Source organism: Salmo salar, chromosome ssa01 (assembly GCF_905237065.1).
Source record: "Salmo salar chromosome ssa01, Ssal_v3.1, whole genome shotgun sequence".
NCBI lineage: Eukaryota > Metazoa > Chordata > Actinopteri > Salmoniformes > Salmonidae > Salmo > Salmo salar.
The window spans coordinates 63,569,643-63,595,355 of NC_059442.1; the positions used below are offsets into that span (position 1 = coordinate 63,569,643).

Sequence of the window (25,713 nt, forward strand, 5' to 3'; positions counted from 1 at the left end):
AAAATAATCAATGGAAATCCAATTTATCAACCCATGGAGGTCTGGATTTGGAGTCACACTCAAAATTAAATTGGAAAACCACACTACAGGCTGATCCAACTTTGATGTAATGTCCTTAAAACAAGTCAAAATGAGGCTCAGTAGTGTGTGTGGCCTCCACGTGCCTGTATGACCTCCCTACAATGCCTGGGCATGCTCCTGATGAGGTGGCGGATGGTCTCCTGAGGGATCTTCTCCCAGACCTGGACTAAAGCGTCCACCAACTCCTGGACAGTCTGTGGTGCAATGTGGCGTTGGTGGATGGAGCAAGACATGATGTCCCAGATGTGCTCAATTGGATTCAGGTCTGGGGAACGGGCGGGCCAGTCCATAGCATCAATGCCTTGCTCTTGCAGGAACTGCTGACACACTCCAGCCACATGAGGTCTAGCATTGTCTTGCATTAGGAGGAACCCAGGGCCAACCGCACCAGCATATGGTCTCACAAGGGGTCTGAGGATCTCATCTCGGTACCTAATGGCAGTCAGGCAACCTCTGGCGAGCACATGGAGGGCTGTGCATCCCCCCAAAGAAATGCCACCCCACACCATGACTGACCCACCGCCAAACCGGTCATGCTGGAAGATGTTGCAGGCAGCAGAACGTTCTCCACGGCGTCTCCAGACTCTGTCACGTCTGTCACATGTGCTCAGTGTGAACCAGCTTTCATCTGTGAAGAGCACAGGGTGCCAGTGGCAAATTTGCCAATCTTGGTGTTCTGTGGCAAATGCCAAACGTCCTGCACGGTGTTGGGCTGTAAGCACAACCCCCACCTGTGGACGTTGGGCCCTCATACCACCCTCATGGAGTCTGTTTCTGACCGTTTGAGCAGACACATGCACATTTGTGGCCTGCTGGAGGTCATTTTGCAGGGCTCTGGCAGTGCTCCTCCTGCTCCTCTTTGCACAAAGGTGGAGGTAGCGGTCCTGCTGCTGTGTTGTTGCCCTCCTACGGCCTCCTCCACATCTCCTGATGTACTGGCCTGTCTCCTGGTAGCGCCTCCATGCTCTGGACACTACGCTGACAGACACAGCAAACCTTCTTGCCACAGCTCGCATTGATGTGCCATCCTGGATGAGCTGCACTACCTGAGCCACTTGTGTGGGTTGTAGACTCTGTCTCATGCTACCACTAGAGTGAAAGCACCGCCAGCATTCAAAGGTGACCAAAACATCAGCCAGGAAGCATAGGAACTGAGAAGTGGTCTGTGGTCACCACCTGCAGAACCACTCCTTTATTGGGGGTGTCTTGCTAATTGCCTATAATTTCCACCTGTTGTCTATTCCATTTGCACAACAGCATGTGAAATTTATTGTCAATCAGTGTTGCTTCCTAAGTGGACAGTTTGATTTCACAGAAATGTGATTGACTTGGAGTTACATTGTGTTGTTTAAGTGTTCCCTTTATTTTTTTGAGCAGTATATTTAGATTTTTAACATATTGTAAGGCTGCATGATGAGCCTCTAATGATAGTTTTGAAAAAAGTCTGTTCAGGTTACCGTGGACCACAATCCAACAGAGACATCTCTCACACCCACCAGCGGGGGAGAGATCTAGAAGTTTGGAGGTGGGGTTTTTATGACACCTCCCGCCCATTGTAAATCTTAAGGCAGCAGACAAAATCCCTTTGTCCTCTCAGTGTGGAGGAATGGAATGTATGATGGCCCTATGGAGAACTTACCTCAGCACAGTAACATGCTATCAATGGACTTTGGGACAATATGTTTCGTCAGCCAAAATGGTGGTATTGACGATAGATAGATTATGAAAAATAATGTCATTTTTGTTATGTTATTAAAAGTTAAATGAAGATTTTATAATGAAAACCTTGTATTTTGAAGAGTTTTCATAATATGTACCTGACGCTTGCATACTGTACATTGTGTGGAAAATGTTCAGATCAAAGAGAATGTTTTTGGTGAGATGTAAAGTTAGTTGTCTAAATTGGATCTGAGTAAAATATGACTAAAATCCAGACCTTGCCTTGTAACTAGTGATGCCCCGAGGACGTATTTAATTTACATATCAGACTAGGTGACCACACGCTGCAGCCAACGCAACACGAGGTTGAAGTAGACAAAGGAGCCTTTTAACAATCTATACTACAGATGAGTAGCTGTGTCTAAGACGGTGATTTCAAGCAGGACCACCCGGTTACCACTCTCCAAGGACTTGTGCGTCTACACAGGTTTCATTCCTACGCTGGAGCCCTAAGCTACACAGTTGACCATACTCAGAAAACCCCCTTTCAGAACAAGGGTGAGGAAACAGACCACTAAGAGAAAGGACACTGCCATTGTGTGGACCAGAGAGTTACACCCGGTAACCAAAGAAACCAAAGAAGTGCCATCGTCAGAGGAGAAGGCGAACCCAGTCCACAAAGAGACACCCTATCAGAGACATTCGACAAGTAATTAAATCATTATATTCTGACCCATAAGAACGGCAGTTCGGGGCAAGGTGTTAAAGCTAAACTAATTATAGTTTACAAATGTATCCAAGTGTGCTTTTCTCTCGTGCACTCTGTCTTTCTCTCTACTTTTTAAATCCCCATTTTGTGTTTGCCCGCTAGGGACCTGTTTCATTGTATTAACTTATAATCAATAGTCTAGACTGTCTGTTTGTGTATGTGTATCTCATATTATCATTTTAGTTTGTTCGTAAATAAATAATCAACTCAAGTGGTGTGGTACGGACTCATTCAGTGGGACTCGGGTTGGTGCAGATTCCCGGATTATGCGATATTAAGGATGAGACTGTAGAGGAAATTGACTAATTAGCAACTGTTGTAAAATCAATATTTTGATATACTTTGAGTTAATTTGAGAAATGGAAACTCAATAAAAGTGAATAATTACCTGATTAATTTAATCAGGTAATTATAAACAGTTAATCATTTGATGAAAAGCAGCCGTCACATTAATCAATACAACGTCATGAGCTCTGCTTAGTTTTTTGCGCAGGCTTGTACACACTTCAATAGTCTCTCATTCGCAATTTGACAAGCACTTGATAATGCCTCAAATTTCACAACGGCATCCCCATTGTGGCCGTAATGCACCATAAAAAAAATCCATGCCTTTTGTGTCTCAGAGTGCTGTGTTGTGCCCTTCTCTCCGAGTGTGCTGTACAATCCGAAGTGACTTTACCTCACATGGCTCTCCGTCAGGTGATCGGGTCTTTCTCACAGGCTACAAGTGAATACAGACACATCGGGGACGCAACTGTGTGTGTCCTTATCCAATTCCGAGGTGCATATTGAAGATATTGGAAGAACTGTCCACATTTACTTTTCGTCAGCTAACAAGATGAGTAGGCTTAACTGTCACGACTTCCGCCGAAGTCGGTCCCTCTCCATGTTCGGGCGGTGTTCGGCGGTCGACATCACCGACCTTCTAGCCATCGCTGATCCATTTTTCATTTTCCATTGATTTTGTCTTGTCTTCCATCACACCTGGTTCCAATCTCATCAATTACATGTTGTGTATTTAACCCTCTGTTTTCCCTCATGTCCTTGTCGGTGATTGTTTGATTGTATGTTATGTGCAAGTTATGTTCTGGTGTGCGACGGGTTTTGTACCCACTTTTATTATTTTGTATATTTTGGTTTTCGGAGTTTTGTGAGCACTTATTAAACGACTCCATTTATACCAAGTTCGTTCTCCTGCGCCTGACTTCCCTGCCACCAGCACGCACCCATTACACTAACAAACAGCAAAAGCACTAGCCTATGTCAATCTACTATCCCCCATAATGCAAAAGTCAACCTATTCTATTCTGTGAGAAATAAATATTCCAAACATAGTCTGGGACAGTTCTGGGATGCAATAGATCCCAAATTAATACAACCACTAGCATAAAAAAATAAAATAAATATGCAATGTGGCTGACGCAACAGATCAGAACGTATAGCTTACATTTTTGATAAACTATTAGGCTATTTCTTCACATTATAAGCGCAGCGATGCGCACATGATATTAGGCTATACACGTGAATGTTCCATTAGCGGGGAAACACCATAATCAAAAGTGACGACAAATGCAATTATGCATGTAATGCTTTTATTATAAAGGTGCATTTTTATGGTGAAAATTATCTTCCTCAAACTTGAAACTGTTCTTGATTTAATATTGTCTTTACATATACAAAATTATATATGTGTGACAATTGTTTTGATTTAGAATGGACGATTATCATGCACCTGTATCGAAAAAGGTGCAGCGGGAAAAAAATACATGTCATCTATGCACTTAAATAGCGAATGGAGGTGGGTTTTCCCAGTGGTTTATTTTCATGCCTGCCAGGTAGGCTATACTACTGTTGTAAATATAAGCAATGTGCTTAATAGTAGGAAAGTTGAGAAATAAATATAGTAGGACTAGCGTATAGAAAGCTGATGGGCTCCTCGTCTTTTATTAGCGGTCATCACTCTGTTTTCTTCCACAATTGCATAGCCTATAGAAATGCTCATGGGCTCTCATGAAGTGTTTGATTACATTTTCGAATACATTTGCATCGATGTCAGAGTGATAAGAGGGCCAATAGAGTGCTGAGTACATTTACATTTACATTTAAGTCATTTAGCAGACGCTCTTATCCAGAGCGACTTACAAATTGGTGCATTCACCTTATGATATCCAGTGGAACAACCACTTTACAATAGTACATCTATATCTTTTAGGGGGGGGGGGCAGTTAGCAAGTTTGGTAGGCTACTAATGACCAGCAGCAGCATAAGAGCTTGGATAAACCTAATTACCGTCACTTAACAGTCATGTGGAATTTGACTGGTTTCATGAATTGTGATGGTAATACGTTCACCACAACAGCCCTACACACAACAGGGGTCAAAGGTCACACAACTAGATCGCTGGAGGTCAGGAGAGGGCAGTGTGATTACTCAAGCAAAGATCGTGGAAGTGTTTGGGTCATGAGTTTAGCAAACAACAATTACTAAACCAGCCAGTATGGATTATCAGATTTGATTTAACTGATTTTAAGCATTGATGTGTTCAAATGAGATGTAAATCAGAGAAAGTAAAGGATTGATTTCTATCCTTTGTTCTTGTTGTTTTTCATAGGCCACAGACAGAGAGAATGACTCAATCACATACCAGATTTTGAGTGGGGATATTCAGCAAGTCTTCAACCTCTCTAAAACGTAAGATGGATGGATGATAATGATTAATATGAAAGTGGTTAGTATGAGTAATGACTGTGCAAATTTATTTAAGACACTATTCACAAAATGAGGCCCTATTATCCTAAAAAGAGCCTCTTGTCTAGAATGTGCCCTGAGTCAACAGTTTAATGCCCTGTACAATTAACTATACTTCTTACGTTTGGACATGGGCAATATCTAGAACATTCACCTGTCCTCAAGGCTGACAGGGTTCTGTGGATACTTTTTGGATTTGACTTGAATTATGACTTTTGAATAGCTGCTTTGCGTAAAATGGATGATCAGCTTTGAAACTTTATAGTGAAACTTGTGGCTACAAAAATATGGATGTGGGGGGTCGCTGAATAGAGAGTGATGGCAGCATTAAATATCTTGAGAACAGAACAAAAACAAACTGGGTGAACTGCATAGATCATCCATGTTTAGAAAACATAGCTTTATGAGCTATTGGAAGTCCTCTACAACAGTGGTGTCATTAAATGACTATCATTAATCTGATGACTATTATTTATATTTACATTTTAGTCATTTAGCAGACGCTCTTATCCAGAGCAACTTACAGTAGTTAATGCATACATTTCATAAATTTTTTCTCCGTACTGGTCCCCCATGGGAATCGAACCCACAACCCTGGCGTTGCAAACACCATGCTCTACCAACTGAGCCACACGGAACCTTATCAACTAGCTCTGTTTAATTGATACTTGGTTCAATTAATTAACTCATTAGGAATTTGGGGCATGACGGGAAAAGTTGTTTAATGAGTTACCATCACCCGAATTACCTCAAGAATATATAGATATCATAACTGTCACTAATTAATCAATTACTCATATCAGTCTCATTCTGAATGTTGTAAATCTGCACAAACCCAGGTCTCTGATCATTCCGTACCAATCAAATTGTTTTGATTATTTATTTACTAACACTAAATGATAACATAGGGTATAACACACACACACACACACACACACACACACACACACACACACACACACACACACACACACACACACAGTATAAGTTATTAATTGGAAGCTTAATACGATGACAACAAGTCCCTAGTGGACTAACACAGTATGACACTTGTTTCACAAGATGGAGATTTAAAAGGGAAAGAGAGAGCGAAAGAGAAGCAACACTTCTCGCAATAAACCTAATAACATTCGCAATAACCCTAATAACATTCGCAATAACCATAATACATTGCACCAAACTGCCGCTATTATGGTTAAGAAGTAATGCATGTATTTAAGTGTTGAAGGTCTTCATCGGGTATCTCTGTTGAGCCCAGGCCTTCGTGGGCAGGGTTCTGCTTGGTGAGGAGGGTTCGATTGGGCTTTCTTATTTCTCCTTCGTTCTCTGGTGTAAGTCTTTGATTGTCCGCAATGTCCTTCTTAGTTGTCTGTTTACTTGCACTCGTTCTGGAAGAGTGGTCTCCTGAGGACGGCTAATCACCTGTGTCGATGATCCCAGAGTGGTGATGAAAGCCGTGTAGGACACGATGATTTGAAGAGAATAACCGGATGGTTCTACTTAAATTCACCTTCTTAGTTACAATACTTAGAACAGCTACTCAACTATAGCATTGATGGTTAAGAGGTTATTTTATCTTTTTCAACCTCGTGTTGCGTTCGGGGTCGTGACTATCGTAGACCTCGCTGCAGCTGTGATCCGTTTTAGTCTGATATGTTAATTCTTAACCTCTTGGGGCTAGGTGGGACGCTAGCGTGCCACCCGTGGTGCACTCCATCAACAGCAGGTGCATTTCAAGAGCGGCAAATTTGAATCCAAATAAATGTCAAAATTCAAATTTTTCAAAAATACAACTATGTTACACCATTTGAAAGATAAACATCTCCTTAATCTAACCACGTTTTACGATTTCAAAAAGGTTTTACGGCGAAAGCATAAATTTAGAGTATGTTAGGACAGTACATTTACAAGAGTTGTGTGTAATGTTTTGTCAAGTCAAAGACAGGGTCACCAAAACCATAAAACCAGCTAAAATGATGCACTAACCTTTTACAATCTCCATCAGATGACACTCCTAGGACATTATGTTAGACAATGCATGCATTTTTAGTTCTATCAAGTTGATATTTATATCCAAAAACAGCGTTTTACTATGGCATTGATGTTGAGGAAATCGTTTCCCTCCAATAACCGGCAGTCAAGTCAGCGTCACAAATTAAATAATTAAAATTAGAAAACATTGGTAAAATATTATATTGTCATTTAAAGAATTATAGATTTACATCTTTTGAACGCAATCAACTTGCCAGATTTAAAAATAACCTTACTGGGAAATCACACTTTGCAATAATCTGAGCACTGTGCCCAGAAAAATACGGCGTTGCGATACAGACTAGACGTCATGTTGGGGAGATCTAAAATCGAAAATACTATGTAAATAATCCATTACCTTTGATTCTCTTCATCAGATGTCACTTCCAGGTATCACAGGTCCATAACGAATGTAGTTTTGTTCAAAAAAGCTCATCATTTATGTCCAAAAATCTCCGTCTCGTTAGCACATGATGTAAGCCAGCCGGACTTCTCGTCATGAACGAGGGGAAAAAATATATTTCCGTTCGTTCAAACATGTCAAACGTTGTATAGCATAAATCATTAGGGCCTTTTTAACCAGAACATGAATAATATTCAAGGTGGACGAATGCATAGTCTTTTATAACGTATTGGAACGAGGGTACCCAACATGAAGTAGCGCGCCAGGTGTCTAATGGGACATCACCGTTCCATGGCTCTTGTTCGGTCAGATCTCCCTCCAGAAGACTCAAAACACTTTGTAAAGGCTGGTGACATCTAGTGGAAGCAATAGGAAGTGCCAAAATATTCCTAAACCCCTGTGTTTTTCAATGGGATAGGTTTAAAGTCAATACAACACATCAGGTATCCACTTCCTGTCAGAAAATGTCTCAGGGTTTTGCCTGCCAAATGAGTTCTGTTATACTCACAGACACCATTCAAACAGTTTTGGAAACTTTAGAGTGTTTTCTATCCATATATAATAAGTATATGCATATTCTAGTTACTGGGTAGGATTAGTAACCAGATTAAATCGGGTACATTTTTTTTATCCAGACGTGCAAATGCTGCCCCCTAGACCCAACAGGTTAACTCACACTTTTTATATCCTTGGGTAAAACGGGGCACTTTTGTCATTCTTACACTCTCTCTGGGCTCCCTGGGGCGTGGCTAGTTACGAGGCAAGGTATCAGAATTACTATGATATTGTTAGAGAACTAAAATCACAATCCTATCGTCACAAAAAATGATCTTTATCCTTGATATTTTCTACAGAACGTAAAGAATGTAAACCTGATACACATTGTAAAAGCTATTCAAGTTATAGTGTTTTCGTTATAACGACTTTATAGCAATTTTAATGACATCACAAAATATAAATTCATTTTCCATATTTCATCTCTCATCATTCCCAACATTCTGATGTTGAAATATATTGTCCCAGGATCCATTGTTTGATGTTGAAGTTTTGGGTGGCAACCTCTTCTCTAACAAAGAGACATTCCAAAATAGAGACCTAAAGGAATCGTCTACTGCCTACAATTTACTATCGACGTGAGGTGTCATAAAACCCCCCACATCCATCCCTCCCCCCTCTGCAGGTGAGAGGGCTCTATTGAACACTGATCCACTGTAACCTGATCCTTGGATCCTCACAGGAGTGTCATGACAGTGGTTCTCAACTGGTTTTGCCTAGGGAACCAAAATTGACAATGACAATTGAGTCACGACCCAATATTATGGACTGTTGATGATTACATTTTATAATGTTGTATTGCAGCTGCCTTCTTAGGCAGGTTTCACTTGCAAAATAGACTCTCAATTATGGTATTAATGAAAGTCATTACACATCCATATTAACTGAGAAAACATTTATTTTAAATTCAAGAGAATAAAACATTTAATTAGGCGACCAGTTCAGGAGTGGGGTGTAATAAATTATCAGACTCAGAACATGACATCAAAACCAGTCCAATAATGTCAATGAACAGTAACACATACCAGTGTTTAAAATAGAAAAAACAACAATCATTAGGAATTATTAACCTGTTGGGGGTAGGGGGCAGTATTTGCACGGCCGGATAAAAAACGTACCCGATTTAATCTGGTTATTACTACTGCCCAGAAACTAGAATATGCATATAATTATTGGCTTTGGATAGAAAACACCCTAAAGTTTCTAAAACTGTTTGAATGGTGTCTGTGAGTATAACAGAACTCATATGGCAGGCAAAAACCTGAGAAGATTCCTTACAGGAAGTGACCTGTCTGACAAGTTCTTGTTCTTCTTGGCTCTCTTTAATGAAAACTGAGGATCTTTGCTGTAACGTGACACTTCCTACGGCTCCCATAGGCTCTCAGAAGGCGGGAAAAAGCTGAATGATGTAATTCCAGCCACTGGCTGAAAAACATTAGCGCTTTTGCTAAGTGCTCTATCAGAGGACAATGGGACGGAGGCGCGTGCACGAGTCGACCCCTGTTTTTATTATCTCTCTCTTTGAACCTAAACACGCTTTCCCGGTCGGAATATTATCGCTTTTTTACGAGAAAAATGGCATAAAAATTTATTTTAAACAGCGGTTGACATGCTTCGAAGTACGGTAATGGAATATTTAGAATTTTTTTGACACGAAATGCGTCGTGCCCTTCTTTACCATTTGGATAGTGTCTTGAACGCACGAACAAAACAGAGGATATTTGAACATAACTATGGATTATTTTGGACCAAACCAACATTTGTTATTGAAGTAGAAGTCCTGGGAGTGCATTCTGACGAAGAACAGCAAAGGTAATAACATTTTTCTTATAGTAAATCTGACTTTGGTGAGGGCTAAACTTGGTGGGTGTCTAAATAGCTAGCCCTGTGATGCCGGGCTATCTACTTAGAATATTACAAAATGTGCTTTCACCGAAAAGCTATTTTAAAATCGGACATAGCGAGTGCATAGAGGAGTTCTGTATCTATAATTCTTAAAATAATTGTTATGTTTTTTGTGAACGTTTATCGTGAGTAATTTAGTCAATTCACCGGAAGTTTGCGGGGGGTATGCTAGTTCTGAACGTCACATGCTAATGTAAAAAGCTGGTTTTTGATATAAATATGAACTTGATTGAACAAAACATGCATGTATTGTATAACATAATGTCCTAGGGTTGTCATCTGATGAAGATCATCAAAGGTTAGTGCTGCATTTAGCTGTGGTTTGGGTTTATGTGACATTATATGCTAGCTTGAAAAATGGGTGTCTGATTATTTCTGGCTGGGTACTCTGCTGACATAATCTAATGTTTTGCTTTCGTTGTAAAGCCTTTTTGAAATCGGACAGTGTGGTTAGATTAACGAGAGTCTTTGTCTTTAAAATGGTGTAAAATAGTCATATGTTTGAAAAATTGAAGTTTTTGCATTTTTGAGGTATTTGAATATCGCGCCACGGGATTACACTGGCTGTTGAGTAGGTGGGACGATTTCGTCCCACATACCCTAGAGAGGTTAAATAGAAAAACATATACATTTGTTTCACAAAAATGCTTAACCCACATCAGGGGATGATCTTTGAGGTCTGGGAAACATCTAAGAAGTTATATTTTTTTGGTGTAGTTGCACTTTAACCTCTCTAGGGTAGGGGGCAGTATTTTCACGGCTGGATAAAAAACGTACCCGATTTAATCTGGTTACTAATCCTACCCAGTAACTAGAATATGCATATACTTATTATATATGGATAGAAAACACCCTAAAGTTTCTAAAACTGTTTGAATGGTGTCTGTGAGTATAACAGAACTCAAATGGCAGGTCAAAACCTGAGAGATTCCTTTACAGGAAGTGGCCTGTCTGACCATTTCTGGAACTTCTTTGCCATCTCTATCTTTTACTAAGGATCTCTGCTCTAACGTGACACTTCCTACGTCGTCCATAGGCGCTCAGAGCCCGGGAAAAACCTGAATGTCGTCATCCCAGCCCCAGGCTGAAACACATTATCGCCTTTCTCAAGTGGCCGATCAAGGGAATCTGGGCTTAGGCGCGTGACCTGGCCGCCCCCGTCTTTGTGATTTTTTCCTCTGTTTGCCGAAAAGGAGATTCCCGGTCGGAATATTATCGCGTTTCTACGAGAAAAATGGCATAAAAATTGATTTTAAACAGCGGTTGACATGCTTCGAAGTACGGTAATGGAATATTTAGAATTTTTTTGTCACGAATTGCGCCATGCGTGCGACCCTTCTTTACCATTTCGGATAGTGTCTGGAACGCACGAACAAAACTCCGCTATTCGGATATAACGATGGATTATTTTGGACCAAACCAACATTTGTTAATGAAGTAGCAGTCCTGGGAGTGCATTCTGACGAAGACAACAAAGGTAATGAAACTTTTGTAATAGTAAATCGGAGTTTGATCAGGGCTAAACTTGGTCGGTGTCTAAATGGCTAGCCGTGATGGCTGGGCTATCTACTGAGAATATTGCTGTCACGTCCTGGCCAGTATAAGGTTAATTGTTTTTCTAGTTTGGTCAGGACGTGGCAGAGGGTATTTGTTTTATGTGGTTAGGGGTGGTGTGTTTGTGTAAAGGGTGTTTGATTTAGTATTTCCGGGTTTTTGGTTGATGGTCTGTGTTTGTATTCTATGGTTAGTCTAGTGTGTGTGTTTCTATGTTTGGTTAATTGGGGTTGGGACTCTCAGTTGAAGGCAGGTGTTGTCTATCTGCCTTTGATTGAGAGTCCCATATATTAGGGTGTGTTTGTGTGTGTGATTGGTGGGTGATTGTTCTGTGTTGTGCCTATGCTTTGCAGACTGTCAGTTTATCGTTCGTTTTCTTGTTTGTTGTTTTTGTATTCGTGTTGATTTAATTAAATGTTCAAAATGAACAACTGCACACCTGCTGCGTATTGGTCTACCTTTTCTGATGACGATTTCGCATTATCGTCAGAAGACGAAGATACTTGTGACAGAATCACCCACCACTCAAGGACCAAGCAGCAGAAGAAGGAGCAGAGGGAATTCGAGTTGGACTGGCGGGAGAAGTGGACCTGGGAGGAAGTTCTGGACGGGGCCGGACCTTGGCACCAGGCTGAGGATTATCGCCGCCCGCAGTGGGAAATTGAGGCAGCCAAGGCAGAGAGGCGGAGGTACGAGGCCAAGTACGCGCTGAGGGAGAAGCACGAGAGGCACCCCCAATAATTTTTTTGGGGGGGCACACGGGTAGTTTGGCTAGGCGTAAGAAGAGCCGGAAGCCAGCTACCCGTGGTTATATGGAGGAGCGTATGGGGTGGAGAGCGCTATGTTTCGCTGAGGAGCGCACTATTTCACCCATACGCACGCACAGTCCGGTGCGCGTTATTCCAGCCACTCGCAGGTGCCGTGCTAGAGCGGGCATCCAGCCTGGTAGGAGGATGCCTGCGCAGCGCATCTGGTCGCCGGTACGCCTCCGAGGACCAGGCTACCCAACTCCCGCTCTACGCACGGCTACCATCAGGCCCCTGCACAGCCCAGTCTGCCCTGTACGGGCACCCCGCTCGTACAGGGCTACTAGTTCCATCCAGCCAAGACGGGTTGTGCAGGAGGTAAGATCGAGACCGACTGTGCGCCTCCATAGCCCTGGGTTTCCAGCTCCTGTCTCTCGTGCGGACCCGGAAGTGCGTCAACCCAGTCCGACTCGTCCTGTTCCCGCTCCCCGCACTAGCCTGGAGGTGCGTGTACATAATCTGGTAAGCCCAGTACCAGCACCACGCACCAGGCTACAAGTGCGTCAACCCAGCCACGCCAGTCAACAGTCACCAGAGCTGCCCGCCAGTCAACAGTCACCAGAGCTGCCCGCCAGTCAACAGTCGTCATCAGAGCTGCCCGCCAGTCAACAGTCATCATCAGAGCTGCCCGCCAGTCAACAGTCGTCATCAGAGCTGCCCGCCAGTCAACAGTCGTCATCAGAGCTGCCCGCCAGTCAACAGTCGTCATCAGAGCTGCTCGCCAGTCAACAGTCGTCATCAGAGCTGCCCGCCAGTCAACAGTCGTCATCAGAGCTGCCCGCCAGTCAACAGTCATCATCAGAGCTGCCCGCAAGTCAACAGTCGTCATCAGAGCTGCCCGCCAGTCAACAGTCGTCATCAGAGCTGCCCGCCAGTCAACAGTTGTCATCAGAGCTGCCCGCCAGTCAACAGTCGTCATCAGAGCTGCCCGCCAGTCAACAGTCGTCAGAGCTGCCCGCCAGTCAACAGTCGCCAGAGAGGTCAGACTGCGCTGAACTGCCGGAGTGGCCAGACTGCGCTGAACTGCCGGAGTGGCCAGACTGCGCTGAACTGCCGGAGTGGCCAGACTGCGCTGAACTGCCGGAGTGGCCAGACTGCCCTGAACTGCTGGAGTGGCCAGACTGCCCTGAACTGCCGGAGTGGCCAGACTGCCCTGAACTGCCGGAGTGGCCAGACTGCCCCGAGTGGCCAGACTGCCCAGACTGTCCCGAGTTGCCAGACTGCCCAGACTGTCCCGAGTTGCCAGACTGCCCAGACTGTCCCGAGTTGCCAGACTGCCCAGACTGTCCCGAGTTGCCAGACTGCCCAGACTGTCCCGAGTTGCCAGACTGCCCAGACTGTCCCGAGTTGCCAGACTGCCAAGACTGTCCCGAACTGCCAGACTGCCCCGACTGTCCCGAACTGCCAGACTGGCCCGACTGCCCCCCGGCGATGCCAGACTGGCCCGACTGCCCCCCGGCGATGCCAGACTGGCCCGACTGCCCCTCGGCGATGCCAGAGTGGCCCGACAGCCTGGAACGGCCGGAACCAGAGCCACCTCCAGATATAGGTGGGTTGGGGAGGGGGGGTGTAGCACAGTGCCGTCGTTGACGGCAGCCACCCTCCCTTCCCTCCCTTTAGAAAAGGGGAATTTTTTTTGGTGTTGCTTGGGGTTATTTTTTTGTTAAGGTGCTTCTGGGGTAGCACCTTTAAGGGGGGGGTACTGTCACGTCCTGGCCAGTATAAGGTTAATTGTTTTTGTAGTTTGGTCAGGACGTGGCAGAGGGTATTTGTTTTATGTGGTTCGGGGTGGTGTGTTTGTGTAAAGGGTGTTTGATTTAGTATTTCCGGGTTTTTGGTTGATGGTCTGTGTTTGTATTCTATGGTTAGTCTAGTGTGTGTGTTTCTATGTTTGGTTAATTGGGGTTGGGACTCTCAGTTGAAGGCAGGTGTTGTCTATCTGCCTTTGATTGAGAGTCCCATATATTAGGGTGGGTTTTTGTGGGTGATTATTCTGTGTATAGCCTTGTGCCTTACCAGACTGTTTTTTTGTCGATTGTTCGTTCTTTGTTATTTTGGTGTTCATTTTGTATTTATTAAAAGAGCAAGATGAGCATACACATACCTGCTGCGTTTTGGTCCTCCATTACCGACGACAAGCGTGACAATTGCAAAATGTGCTTTCGCCGAAAAGCTATTTTAAAATCGGACATATCGAGTGCATAGAGGAGTTCTGTATCTATAATTCTTAAAATAATTGTTATGTTTTTTGTGAACGTTTATCGTGAGTAATTTAGTATGTTAGTTCTGAACGTCACATGCTAATGTAAAAAGCTGTTTTTTGATATAAATATGAACTTGATTGAACAAAACATGCATGCATTGTATAACATAATGTCCTAGGGTTGTCATCTGATGAAGATCATCAAAGGTTAGTGCTGTATTTAGCTGTGGTTTTGTTTTTTGTGACATTATATGCTAGCTTGAAAAATGGGTGTCTGATTATTTCTGGCTTGGTACTCTGCTGACATAATCTAATGTTTTGCTTTCACTGTAAAGCCTTTTTGAAATCGGACAGTGTGGTTAGATAAAGGAGAGTCTTGTCTTTAAAATGCTGTGAAATAGTCATATGTTTGAAAAATTGAAGTTTTTGTATTTTTGAGGAATTTGTAATTCGCGCCACGCCTATCATTGGATATTGGAGCAGGTGTTCCGCTAGCGGAACGTCTAGATGTAAGAGGTTATTAAGTCCTTATGGATGTAGTACAGTATGAATTTAGCTGTTTACTAATGCTGTTGTGTGTTGTTGTCTCTCCCTCTACAGGATAGGCCTGCTGCTTCTGGGAAAGCCCCTGGACAGGGAGACCACTGACCAGTATGGTCTCATTGTCACTGCCTCTGATGGCAACCCAGGAGTGGTGAGAATCTTTATTCAGAGTGGAAATTAATTGACTGATGGATGGATGGTTTTATTGATTGATATCAATGTGCAGGTCTGACTTTCTACGGATTCATACAAAGGTCACAGTCAGGATACAGGGGCCGGTTGCACCAGTTGGGCTTCGCTGTAAAATGCGCTCTAAGCAGGACCTAAAAATGTGACCTGTTGCACCACATGGGCGTAAGCCCTTCTATGAGCTCTAAGCAGGACCTAAAAATTGTACCTCTCACACCACATGGGCGTGAGCCCTTCTATGAGCTATAAATTCTACGCTTAGTAGGGAGCAGGCATACACTCTTAGAAAAAAAAGGTGATGTCTAGAACCTAAAAGGGTACTTTGGCTGTCCCCATAGCAATCTATATTTTCAAAATCATGTGAGTCTTGAGTTCATATTTCACAACCTCTGCAGGCTTTATAAATTGCATGTGTGTGTTCGGGTGGTGCTCGGCGGTCGTCGTCGCCGATCTACTAGCTGCCACTGATCCTTTTTTCCTTTTCGTTTAGTTATGTCTGTTTTGTTGTGCACCTGTTTCTTGTTTGGGTTGATTAGTGTGGGTATTTATTTTCTTTCAACCCGCTTTGTGTCGTGCGGGTTTATTTTTAGTTTCCCTGTGTTATATTTGGGAAATGTTGTTTTTGTTCGTTTTTTTTCATTCAGGTTATGTCATTGGGATTTCGCTCTTTTGGTCATTGTTGGACTGTGTATTTTTGTCCGGTGCCTGTACGAATTTTTTATGGACTTTATTAAACTCTGGTTATTGGAATTATCTTCTCTCCTGGATTTCACCATGAGGCCAATGATGACTTTAAAACAGTTACTTAGTTTAATGGCTGTGATAGGAGAAAACTGAGGATGGATCAATAACATTGTAGTTACTCTACAATACTAACGTAAATGACAGAGTGAAAAGAAGGAAGCCTGTATAGAATAAAAATATTCCAGAACATGCATCCTGTTTGCAATAAGGCACTAAAGTAATACTGCAAAACATGTATCAAAGAAATGCATTTTTTGTCCTGAATTCAAAGTGTTATGTTTGTGGAAAATCCAAGAGTACCACTCTTCATATTTTCAAGCATGGTGGTGGCTGCATCATGTTATGGGTATGCTTGTCATCGGCAAGGACTATGGAGTTTATTTGGGGGGGGTAAAAATAAACGGAATAGAGCTAAGCACAGGCTAATCGTGGAGGAAAACAGGGCTCAGTCTGCTTTCCAACCTACACTGTAAGACAAATTCACCTTTCAGCAGGACAATTACCTAAAATACAAGGCCAAATACACACTGGAGTTGCTTACCAAGAAGACAGTGAATGTTCCTGAGTGGCCGACTTAAATCTAATTGAAAATCTATGGCAATACCTTAGGATTTTTTTAAAGAATAATGAAGTGAATGAAGAATTTAGAAAATAATAATGGGCAAATACAGGTGTGGAAAGCTCTTAGAGATGTATCCAGAAAGACTCACAGCTGTAATCGCTGCCAAAGGGGTTTCTACAATGTATTGACTCAGTGCTAGTAATACTTGCATACCAGTCAAAAGTTTGGACACAGCTACTCATTCAAGGGTTTTCTTTATTTAAATTTTTTTCTACATTGTAGAATAATAGTGAAGACATCAAAACTATGAAATAACAAAAGTGTTAAACATATCAAAATATATTTGAGATTTGATATTCTTCAAAGTAGCCATCCATTGCCTTGATAACAGCTTTGCACACTCTTGGCATTCTCTCTAACAGCTTCAGGAGGTAGTCACCTGGAATGCATTTCAATTAGCAGGTATACCTTGTTAAAAGTTCATGTGGAATGTATGCATTTGAGCCAATCAGTTGTGTTGTGACAAGGTAAGGAGGGTATACAGTAGATAGCCCTATTTGGTAAAAGACCAAGTCCATATTATAGCTAAAACAACTCAAATGAGCAAAGAGAAACGATAGTCCATCATTGCTTTAAAACATGAAGGATAGTCAATCCGTAAAATGTCAAGAACTTTGAAAGTGCAGTCACAAAAACCATCAAGCGCTATGTTGAAACTGTCTCTCATGAGGACCGCCACAGGAAAGAAAGACCCAGAGTTACCTCTGCTGCAGAGGATAAGTTACCAGCTTCAGAAATTGCAGCCCAAATCGATGCTTCACAGACTTCACGTAACAGACACATCTTAACATCAACTGTTCAGTGGAGACTGTGTAAATCAGGCCTTCATGGTTGAAGCCCCCATCTTAGTCCATCTGGACCCGTTCCGTCAGTTTATGGTGGAGTCCGACACCTCAGATGTCAGAGTGGGGGCCGTCCTGACCCAGCGTTCGTCCCAGGACCAAAAGCTGCACCCCTGCGCTTTCCTCTCCCATCATCTTACCTCTACTGAGATGTGGGAAATCGAGAACTCCTCACCGTCAAGATGGCGTTGGAGGAGTGGATGCACTGGTTGGAAGGGGCAGAACACCCATTCTTAGTGTGGACTGACCATAAGAACCTGGAATATCTCCGCACCGTCAAGCTCCTCAAGTCTAGGCAGGCTCGTTGGGCCCTGTAGTTCACCCGGTTCAATTTCACTCTCTCCTACCACCCGGGGTCCAAGAACGTGAAGCCGTACGCACTCTCACAGTTGTATTGCCCTGCTGCTACTCTGTCTGACCCCGGACCATCCTCCCTACCTCCTGTCTAGCGGCTGCAGTCGTCTGGGGTATAGAGAGCATGGTCCAAAAGGCTAACCGGATGTTTGTCCCGGACTCTGCCTGTTCCCCAGTCCTGAAATAGGCACATTCCTCCAAACTGACCTGTCATCCAGGCTCCCGTCAGACCCTAATGAGTAAAGGGTCTAAAGACTTATGTAAATGTGGTATTTCAGTTGTTTATTTTATTTTTTTACATTTGGAAACATTTCTAAAAACCTGTTGAAATGTAAGTCAAGGGGTCTGAATACGTTTTTAATGCACTGTCAATTATTTAGTATATGTAAAGACAAGATTAAATCAAGAATGGGTGACAATATTAGCCTATCACTTGTGAATTATATATTATCACTTGTGAATGATGCCCAGCGTAAGGCAAGAAACAATTTCATTTTTTTTCTCAACTTTTTCGAATCATAGTCGCACACGTCATGTAGCCTAGCCCATAGGCCTATATGTTTTAATAAGTGGCCAAATAACTTCTTAAAACCTGTTTGGGATAGGGGGCAGTATTTTCACGGCCGGATAAAAAAACGGACCCGATTTAATCTGCCCCCTAGCCATAACAGGTTAACGAGAGTCTTGTCTTTAAAATGGTGTAAAATAGTCATATGTTTGAGAAATTGAAGTTATAGCATTTTTAAGGTATTTGTATTTCGCGTCACGCTCTACCATTGGATATTGGTGAGGCGTTCTGCTAGCGGAACGTCTGTCCCTACCAGGTTAAAATGAAGCACATCAATCCGCTTTACAAGGGGTGTAGAGCCTAACTAGTATACATAAGCTGCACGTGAGTTTCAAGTTTGGGGAAGATAATTTTCACCATAAAAATGCACCTTTATATTAACAGGCATAACAAGCATTACATGCATAATCGCATTTGCGGTCACTTTTGAAAATTGTGTTTTCCCGGAAATGGAACATTCGCACTTATAGCCCACTGCCATGAGCGCATTGCTGCACTTATAATGTGAAGAAATAGTCTAATAGTTTATCAACATTTTAAGCTATACGTTCTGATCTGTTGCGTCAGCCACATTGCGTAAAAACATGTTTTTTTTTATGTTAGTGGTTGTATTAATCTGAGATCTATCACATCCCACAACTGTCCCAGAATATGTTTGGAATATTTATTTCTCACAGAATAGGTCAACTTTTGTACTATGGAGGACAGTAGATTGACATAGGCTAGTGCTTTTGCTGTTCGTTAGGCCTTCTCATCTTGTTGGCTGACGAAAAGTTAATGTGGACAGTTCTTCCAATATCTTCAATATGCACCTCGGATTGGATAAGGAAGTGCACAGTAGTTTCCCCAATATGTCTGTCTTCACTTGTGGCCAGTGATAAAGACCTGATTACGTGATGGAGAGCCATGTGAGTGAGAGGTGCTTCAGAGCACGCAGCACTCAGGGAGAAGGGCACAACACAGCAGTCTTTGCCAAGGGCGCAACGGCCACTGGCCGCAAAGGCATGGATTCTTTAAGGGTACATTAAAGCCACACAAAGGGGATGCCACCGGGAAATTCAAGACATTATCAAGTGCTTGTCAAATTTTGAATGACAGTCTGATGGAGTGTGTACGGCCTGCGCAAAAAACAAAGCAGAGCTCATGCCTTTCAATTTACTTTTTTCAAATCATCATTTGAGTCGCATCATGCAGCCTTACAATGTATTAAAAATCCAAACATATAGCCAAACATTTGTAGAACAACTAAAGTTACATTAACCTCTTACGACACCAATCGCATAGGGAGCAGTATTGTCACTTTCGGGTGAAATATGTGCCCATATTAAACTGATTCCTACTCAAACTCAGAAGCTAGGATATGCATATTATTAGTAGATTTGGATAGAAAACAATCTGAAGTTTCTAAAACTGTTTGAATGATGTCTGTGAGTATAACATAACTCATATGGCAGGCAAAAACCTGAGAAAAATCCTACCAGGAAGTGGAAATCTGATGCGTGGAATCTTTCCAAGTCATTGTCTATCTAACACATAATGACTAAGGATTCATTTAGCACTTCCTAAGGTTTCCACTAGATGTCAACAGTCTTTAGAACCTTGTTTCAGCCTTTTGCAGTGAACAGAGAGTGAACAAGAAGGCTGGGAAGTTGTTGACTCAGTGAAGGACATCAGTTCATTGGCGCGCATTCACTTGAGGAGGTAGCTGTGTTCCAAAATGTTTTTCATGACAATGGAATCGTCCGGTTGGAAGATTATTGAAGTTTGACGTTAAAAACGCCCTAAAGATTGATGCTTTACAACGTTTGACATGTTTGAACGAACGTAAATATAACTTTTCTTACTTTTCGTAGTGACATTTTCCGCGCGCTTCCTACATTTGGAGTAGCTAACTGAACGCGCTAACAACAAGGAGCTATTTGGACATAAATGATGTACTTTATCGAACAAAACAACATTTATTGTGGACCTGGGATGCCTGGAAGTGCCTTCTGATGAAGATCATCAAAGGTAAGTGAATATTTCTAATGCTATTTATGATTTTAGATGACTCCAAAATGGCGGGTATCTGTATTGCCTAGTGTGTATTTTTCTGAGCGCAGTACTCAGATTATTGCAAAGTGTGCTTTCCTCGTGAAGCTTTTTTGAAATATGTCACAGCGGCTGCATAAAGGAGATGTTCATCTATAATTCTTTGAATAACAGTTTAATATTTTATCGACGTTCATGATGAGTATTTTTGTATATTTTTGTGCTGTTCACCGGAGGTATTGGAGGCAAAATATTTTCTGAACGTCACGTGCCAATGTAAAATGCTGTTTTTGGATATAAATATGAACTTTATCGAACAAAAAATGCATGTATTGTGTAACATGATGTCCTAGGAGTGTCATCTGATGAAGATCGTCAAAGGTTAGTGCTACATTTAGCTGTGTTTTGGGTATTTGTGATGCATCTAGTTGCTTGGAAAATGGCGGTGTGGTTATTTTTGTCTATGTACTCTCCTAACATAATCTAATGTTTTGCTTTCGCTGTAAAGCCTTTTTGAAATCGGACAACGTGGTTCGATTCAGGAGAGTGTATCTATAAAATGGTGTAAAATAGTCGTATGTTTGAGAAATTGAAATTATTAGATTTGTGGTTTTGAATTTAGCGCTCTGATTTTTCACTGGCTATTGTCAAACTCGGTGTCGTATGAAGTTAATAATTTCTATTAAGAATGACCAGAACCAAAACATTTAATCATATTACTCGAATGCTAGCCTCTCTACACTGGTTCCCTGTTAGGCTAGGGCTGATTTTTAAGATTTTACTGCTGTCATGACGTTGGCCTGTGGGTAAGGTTTATGACCCCCCCATAAATACCTTTCTCCCTTCCCCTCTCTTTCTGACCCTACTGAAGGACTGCAGAATAGCCTGTGTTAAATATAGAGAGTCTGTGAACATGAAACAAATGGGGAAAGGAACCATATTTTGGTAATAAAACCAGTTGGAAATATGCTTTGGAACGTAATGAGTATGGATGTCAGTTCAGTTGTCATCTGAGACATTATGACTGATGACAGGACGACATAAACTGTACCTGGGAAAGTATACACCCTCTAGTTATCAGAGTCACATGGAATTGTTATGCAATTGAAATGTTTGATATTGAAATTGTTTGTTAGGAGATTAAATGTAATTTTAGCTTCCAAATGAGAGAATTGGATTTTCATAAGGAAAGTGCCCTGCTTGATCAGTGGCCCACCCCTGTGAAGAGACAGGGGTTATAAACGATGAAACACATCCTTCCCCCTCTCCACTATATAAGCCTTTGACGAAAAGATAACCACATGTTCCAGTACGTGAGGTCTGCAGCCTCTACGTTAGAAGGACACACGTCAAGTACAGAACCAAGCCAACCTCGGCGTGAGCTTTGGTGGCGAATGGTATGAACTTTGAGCTTATTCACTACAGAAGTGATACTTCCTAGCCGTTGAGTTAGCAGCGGCCGCTGTAGACGTGGGCTAGGAAAGGACGGACGACGGATCCAGTCTAACAAACAGACGAAGATACCACCACGTATCCAATTTACCACCAGAGACATTCTTCCAAGGACAGGAAGATCTGTTGGCCAACCCGGCCAGCATCGACCAATATACCGAAGCGCAGCTCAGAGTAAATATTTATTGCATTTTCCTTTTCCAAATGGCCGGTAATTTAGATGCATAAGATAATGTATTTACGATAGCATAGCTGCTGTTTCTTTGTTCCTAAGTCTTCCCGCTCTTTCATTCAAGCCCAACCCCCTTTCCTTTGTGTAACCAGCCATCATGTATGACATCATTTGTATTCGGTGTATTTGTAATTCTGTGTGATTAGTTTAGGTATTTAGTAAATAAATAATTAAACCCAATTTTGTATTGCTGATTCAACTTGTTAGCCAGGGTTCGTGAAGATAGCCAAGAATTTACAACTTTCATTATGAGACTGAAAATAAAATATGATTAAGATGATGGCTATCGATGTAAAATATTACTAAGTATTTTAAGAGTTTATTCGGAAGATAACGGCTCTATAAACGTTCTTCCGTGGTGCCCCGACTTTCTAGTTAATTACATTTACATGATTAGCTTAATCAGGTAATATTAATTACAGAGAAAGGATTTTATAGAATAGCATGAAATATCACTTAAAACCTCTTGACGGTCGCCTAGGATAGGAGGCGCTACAGCGATTTTTGAAAAATATTTGTGCCCATTTTAAACGGCCTCTTACTCAAACTCAGAAGCTAGGATATGAATATAATTATTACTTGTGGATAGAAAACACCCTAAAGTTTCTAAAACTGTTTGAATGGTGTCTGTGAGTATAACAGAACTCATATGGCAGTCAAAACCCCGAGACAGATCGTAACAGGATGTGGAATTCTGAATTGCGGACTCAACTTCATCACTTTGCCTATAAATCACACCGTGAGCTATGGTTCATTGAGCACTTCCTATTGCTTCCACTAGATGTCCCCAGTCTTTACAAAGTGGTTTGAGCCTTCTACTGTGAAAACTGACAGAATGAGAGTCTGTGGAACGTGGTCACATGGGGAGGGCCATCACCATTATGACGCCGGCGCCCCTGGCTACCCTCCCCTTTCGAAACGTTTTGAACGAAAATGCAATCGTCCCCCTTGAATGTTATTGGAGCTCTGGTTGAAAAAGGCCCTAAAGATGTATGTTATACAACGTTTGACATGTTTGAACAAACTTAAATTAAAAACAAATCCATTTTGGTAAGAGAGGAGTCCCGCGCACGACGGTACTTTTGGTGCAGCCTTCAGAACGCGCTAACAAGAAGACATAAAGGATTAACTTTTTAGAATGAAAATACATTTGTTGTGGACCTGGGATTCCTGGAAGTGCCTTCTGATGAAGATAATCAAAGGTAAGGGATTATTGACAATAGTATACAAGACTAGATTTGATATGCGATTGTTCCAAGATGGCGCTGACCTGTATTGCTAGCCTATTTTTCTGAGTATCGCATCCCCTTTTATTGCAAAGTGTGATTACCCAGTAAAGTTATTTTTAAATCTGGCATTGCAGGTGCTTTCAAGAGATATTAATCTATAAATCTTAGAATGACAATATTACATTTTAAAAATGTTTTCGAATAGTAATTTAGTAAATTGTAGCGCTATTTGAGGGAAAATAGTTAGTCAACGTCACGCGCCGATGTAAAATGCTGTTTTTATATATAAATATGAACTTTATCAAACAAAATAATGCATGTATTGTGTAACATGATGTCCTAGGTGTGTCATCTGATGAAGATTGTCAAAGGTTAGTGCTGCATTTAGCTGTTTTTTGGTTATTTGTGATGCATGTGGTTGGTCGAAAAATGGCTATGTGGCTACTTTTACGATATACTCCTCTAACATAATCTAATGTTTTGCTTTTGCTGTAAAGCCTTTTTGAAATCGGACAACGTGGTTCGATTCAGGAGAGGTGTATCTATAAAACGATATAAAATAGTCCTATATTTGAAAGAATATAGATATAACATTTTGTTATGCAAATGGCGATAGGGGACGGGACGGAGCCCGTCCTGAGGTTAATCTGGCATAGCCAAAGACACGACACTGCTAACCTATAAAGCATTACATGGATTTGCTCCTACTTATCTCTCCGATTTTGTCCTGCCGTACATACCTACACATACTCTATGATCCCAAGACACAGGCCTCCTTAGCGTCCTGAGAATTTCTAAGCAAACAGCTGGAGGCAGGGCTTTCTCCTATAGAGCTCCATTTTTATGGATTGGTTGGCCTATCCATGTGAGAGACACAGACTTGGTCTCGACCTTTACGTCTTTACTGAAGACTCATCTCTTCAGTAGGTCCTATGATTGAGTGTATTCTTGCCCAGGGGTCCAAAGGTGAACGGCAAGGCACTGGCGTGATGAACCTTGCTGTCTCTGCCTGGCCGGCTCCTCTCTCTCCACTGGGATTCTCTGCCTCTGACCCTATTACGGTGTCACTGGCTTACTAGTGCTCTTCCATGAAGTCCCTAGGAGGGGTGCGTCACGTCATACCCGGCTTTTTTCACTATACTCGACTTGTTGAGACTGGTTGAGTCACTGATGTGATCTTCCTGTCCGGTTTTAAGCCCCCTCGGGCTCGTGCGGTGGAGGAGATCTTTGTGCGCTATGCTCAGCCTTGTCTCAGGGTAGTTAGTTGGTGGCATGTTGATATCCCTCTAGTGGTGTGGGGGTTGTGCTTTGGCAAAGTGGGTGGGATTATGTCCTGCCTGGTTGGCCCTGTCCGGGGGTATCGTCAGACCCCCGAACCTGGCCTTAAGTATCTATGCTTTAACACTCCATGTGCCGGGGGGCTAGGTTCAGTCTGTCGTATGTGGTGAAATTCTCCTGCCTTATCGGGTGTCCTGTGTGAACTTAACTATGCTCCCTCTAATTCTCTCATCTCTCTCTCTCTCTCCCGGAGAACCTGAGCCCTAGGACCATGCCTCAGGACTACCTGGCCTGATGATTCCTGGCTGTCCCCATCCCCATCCACCTTGTTGTGCTCCTGCTCCAGTTTCAACTGTTCTACCTGCGGCTATGGAACCCCGAAAGTGCAACCTTGTCCCGGACCTACTGTTTTTGACCCTCTCTCCCTCCCTCTCTCTCTCCCTCTCTACCACACCTGCTGTCTCGACCTCTGAATGCTCGGCTATAAAAAGCCAACTGACATTTACTCCTGAGGTGCTGATCTGTTGCACCCTCTACAACCACTATGATTATTATTTACACTGGTGGTCATCTATAAACGTTTGAACATCTTGAAGAACGATCTGGCCTAAATTAATGGCAATGTACAAAGAGGACTGGCCACCCTACAGAGCCTGGTTCCTCTCTAGGTTTATTCCTTCCTTTCTAGGGAGGTTTTCCAAGCCACCGTGCTTCTACATCTGCATTGCTTGCTGTTTGGGGTTTTAGGCTGGGTTTCTGTATAAGCACTTTGTGACATCTGCTGATGTCAAAAGGGCTTTATAAATACGTTTGATTGATTGACAGATTGATTGATGTACTTTTGTGCCAACAAAAATAAGGGGTTAAATATGTGTGCAAGACAACACAAATATTTCCTGAGCTATTTTATACCTC

General features: G+C 42.3%; 1 protein-coding gene across 1 annotated transcript in view; it reads left to right on the top strand.

The window, feature by feature from the left end:
* LOC106607182 (protocadherin-15) overlaps nucleotides 1-25,713 on the top strand; it is a 371,077-nt gene that overhangs the window by 171,208 nt on the left and 174,156 nt on the right. Inside the window, exons 16-17 of the mRNA XM_045720950.1 lie at nucleotides 5,121-5,200; nucleotides 15,315-15,408. Coding sequence (XP_045576906.1) covers nucleotides 5,121-5,200; nucleotides 15,315-15,408 — 174 coding nt within the window. The remainder of the gene's footprint in view (nucleotides 1-5,120; nucleotides 5,201-15,314; nucleotides 15,409-25,713) is intronic.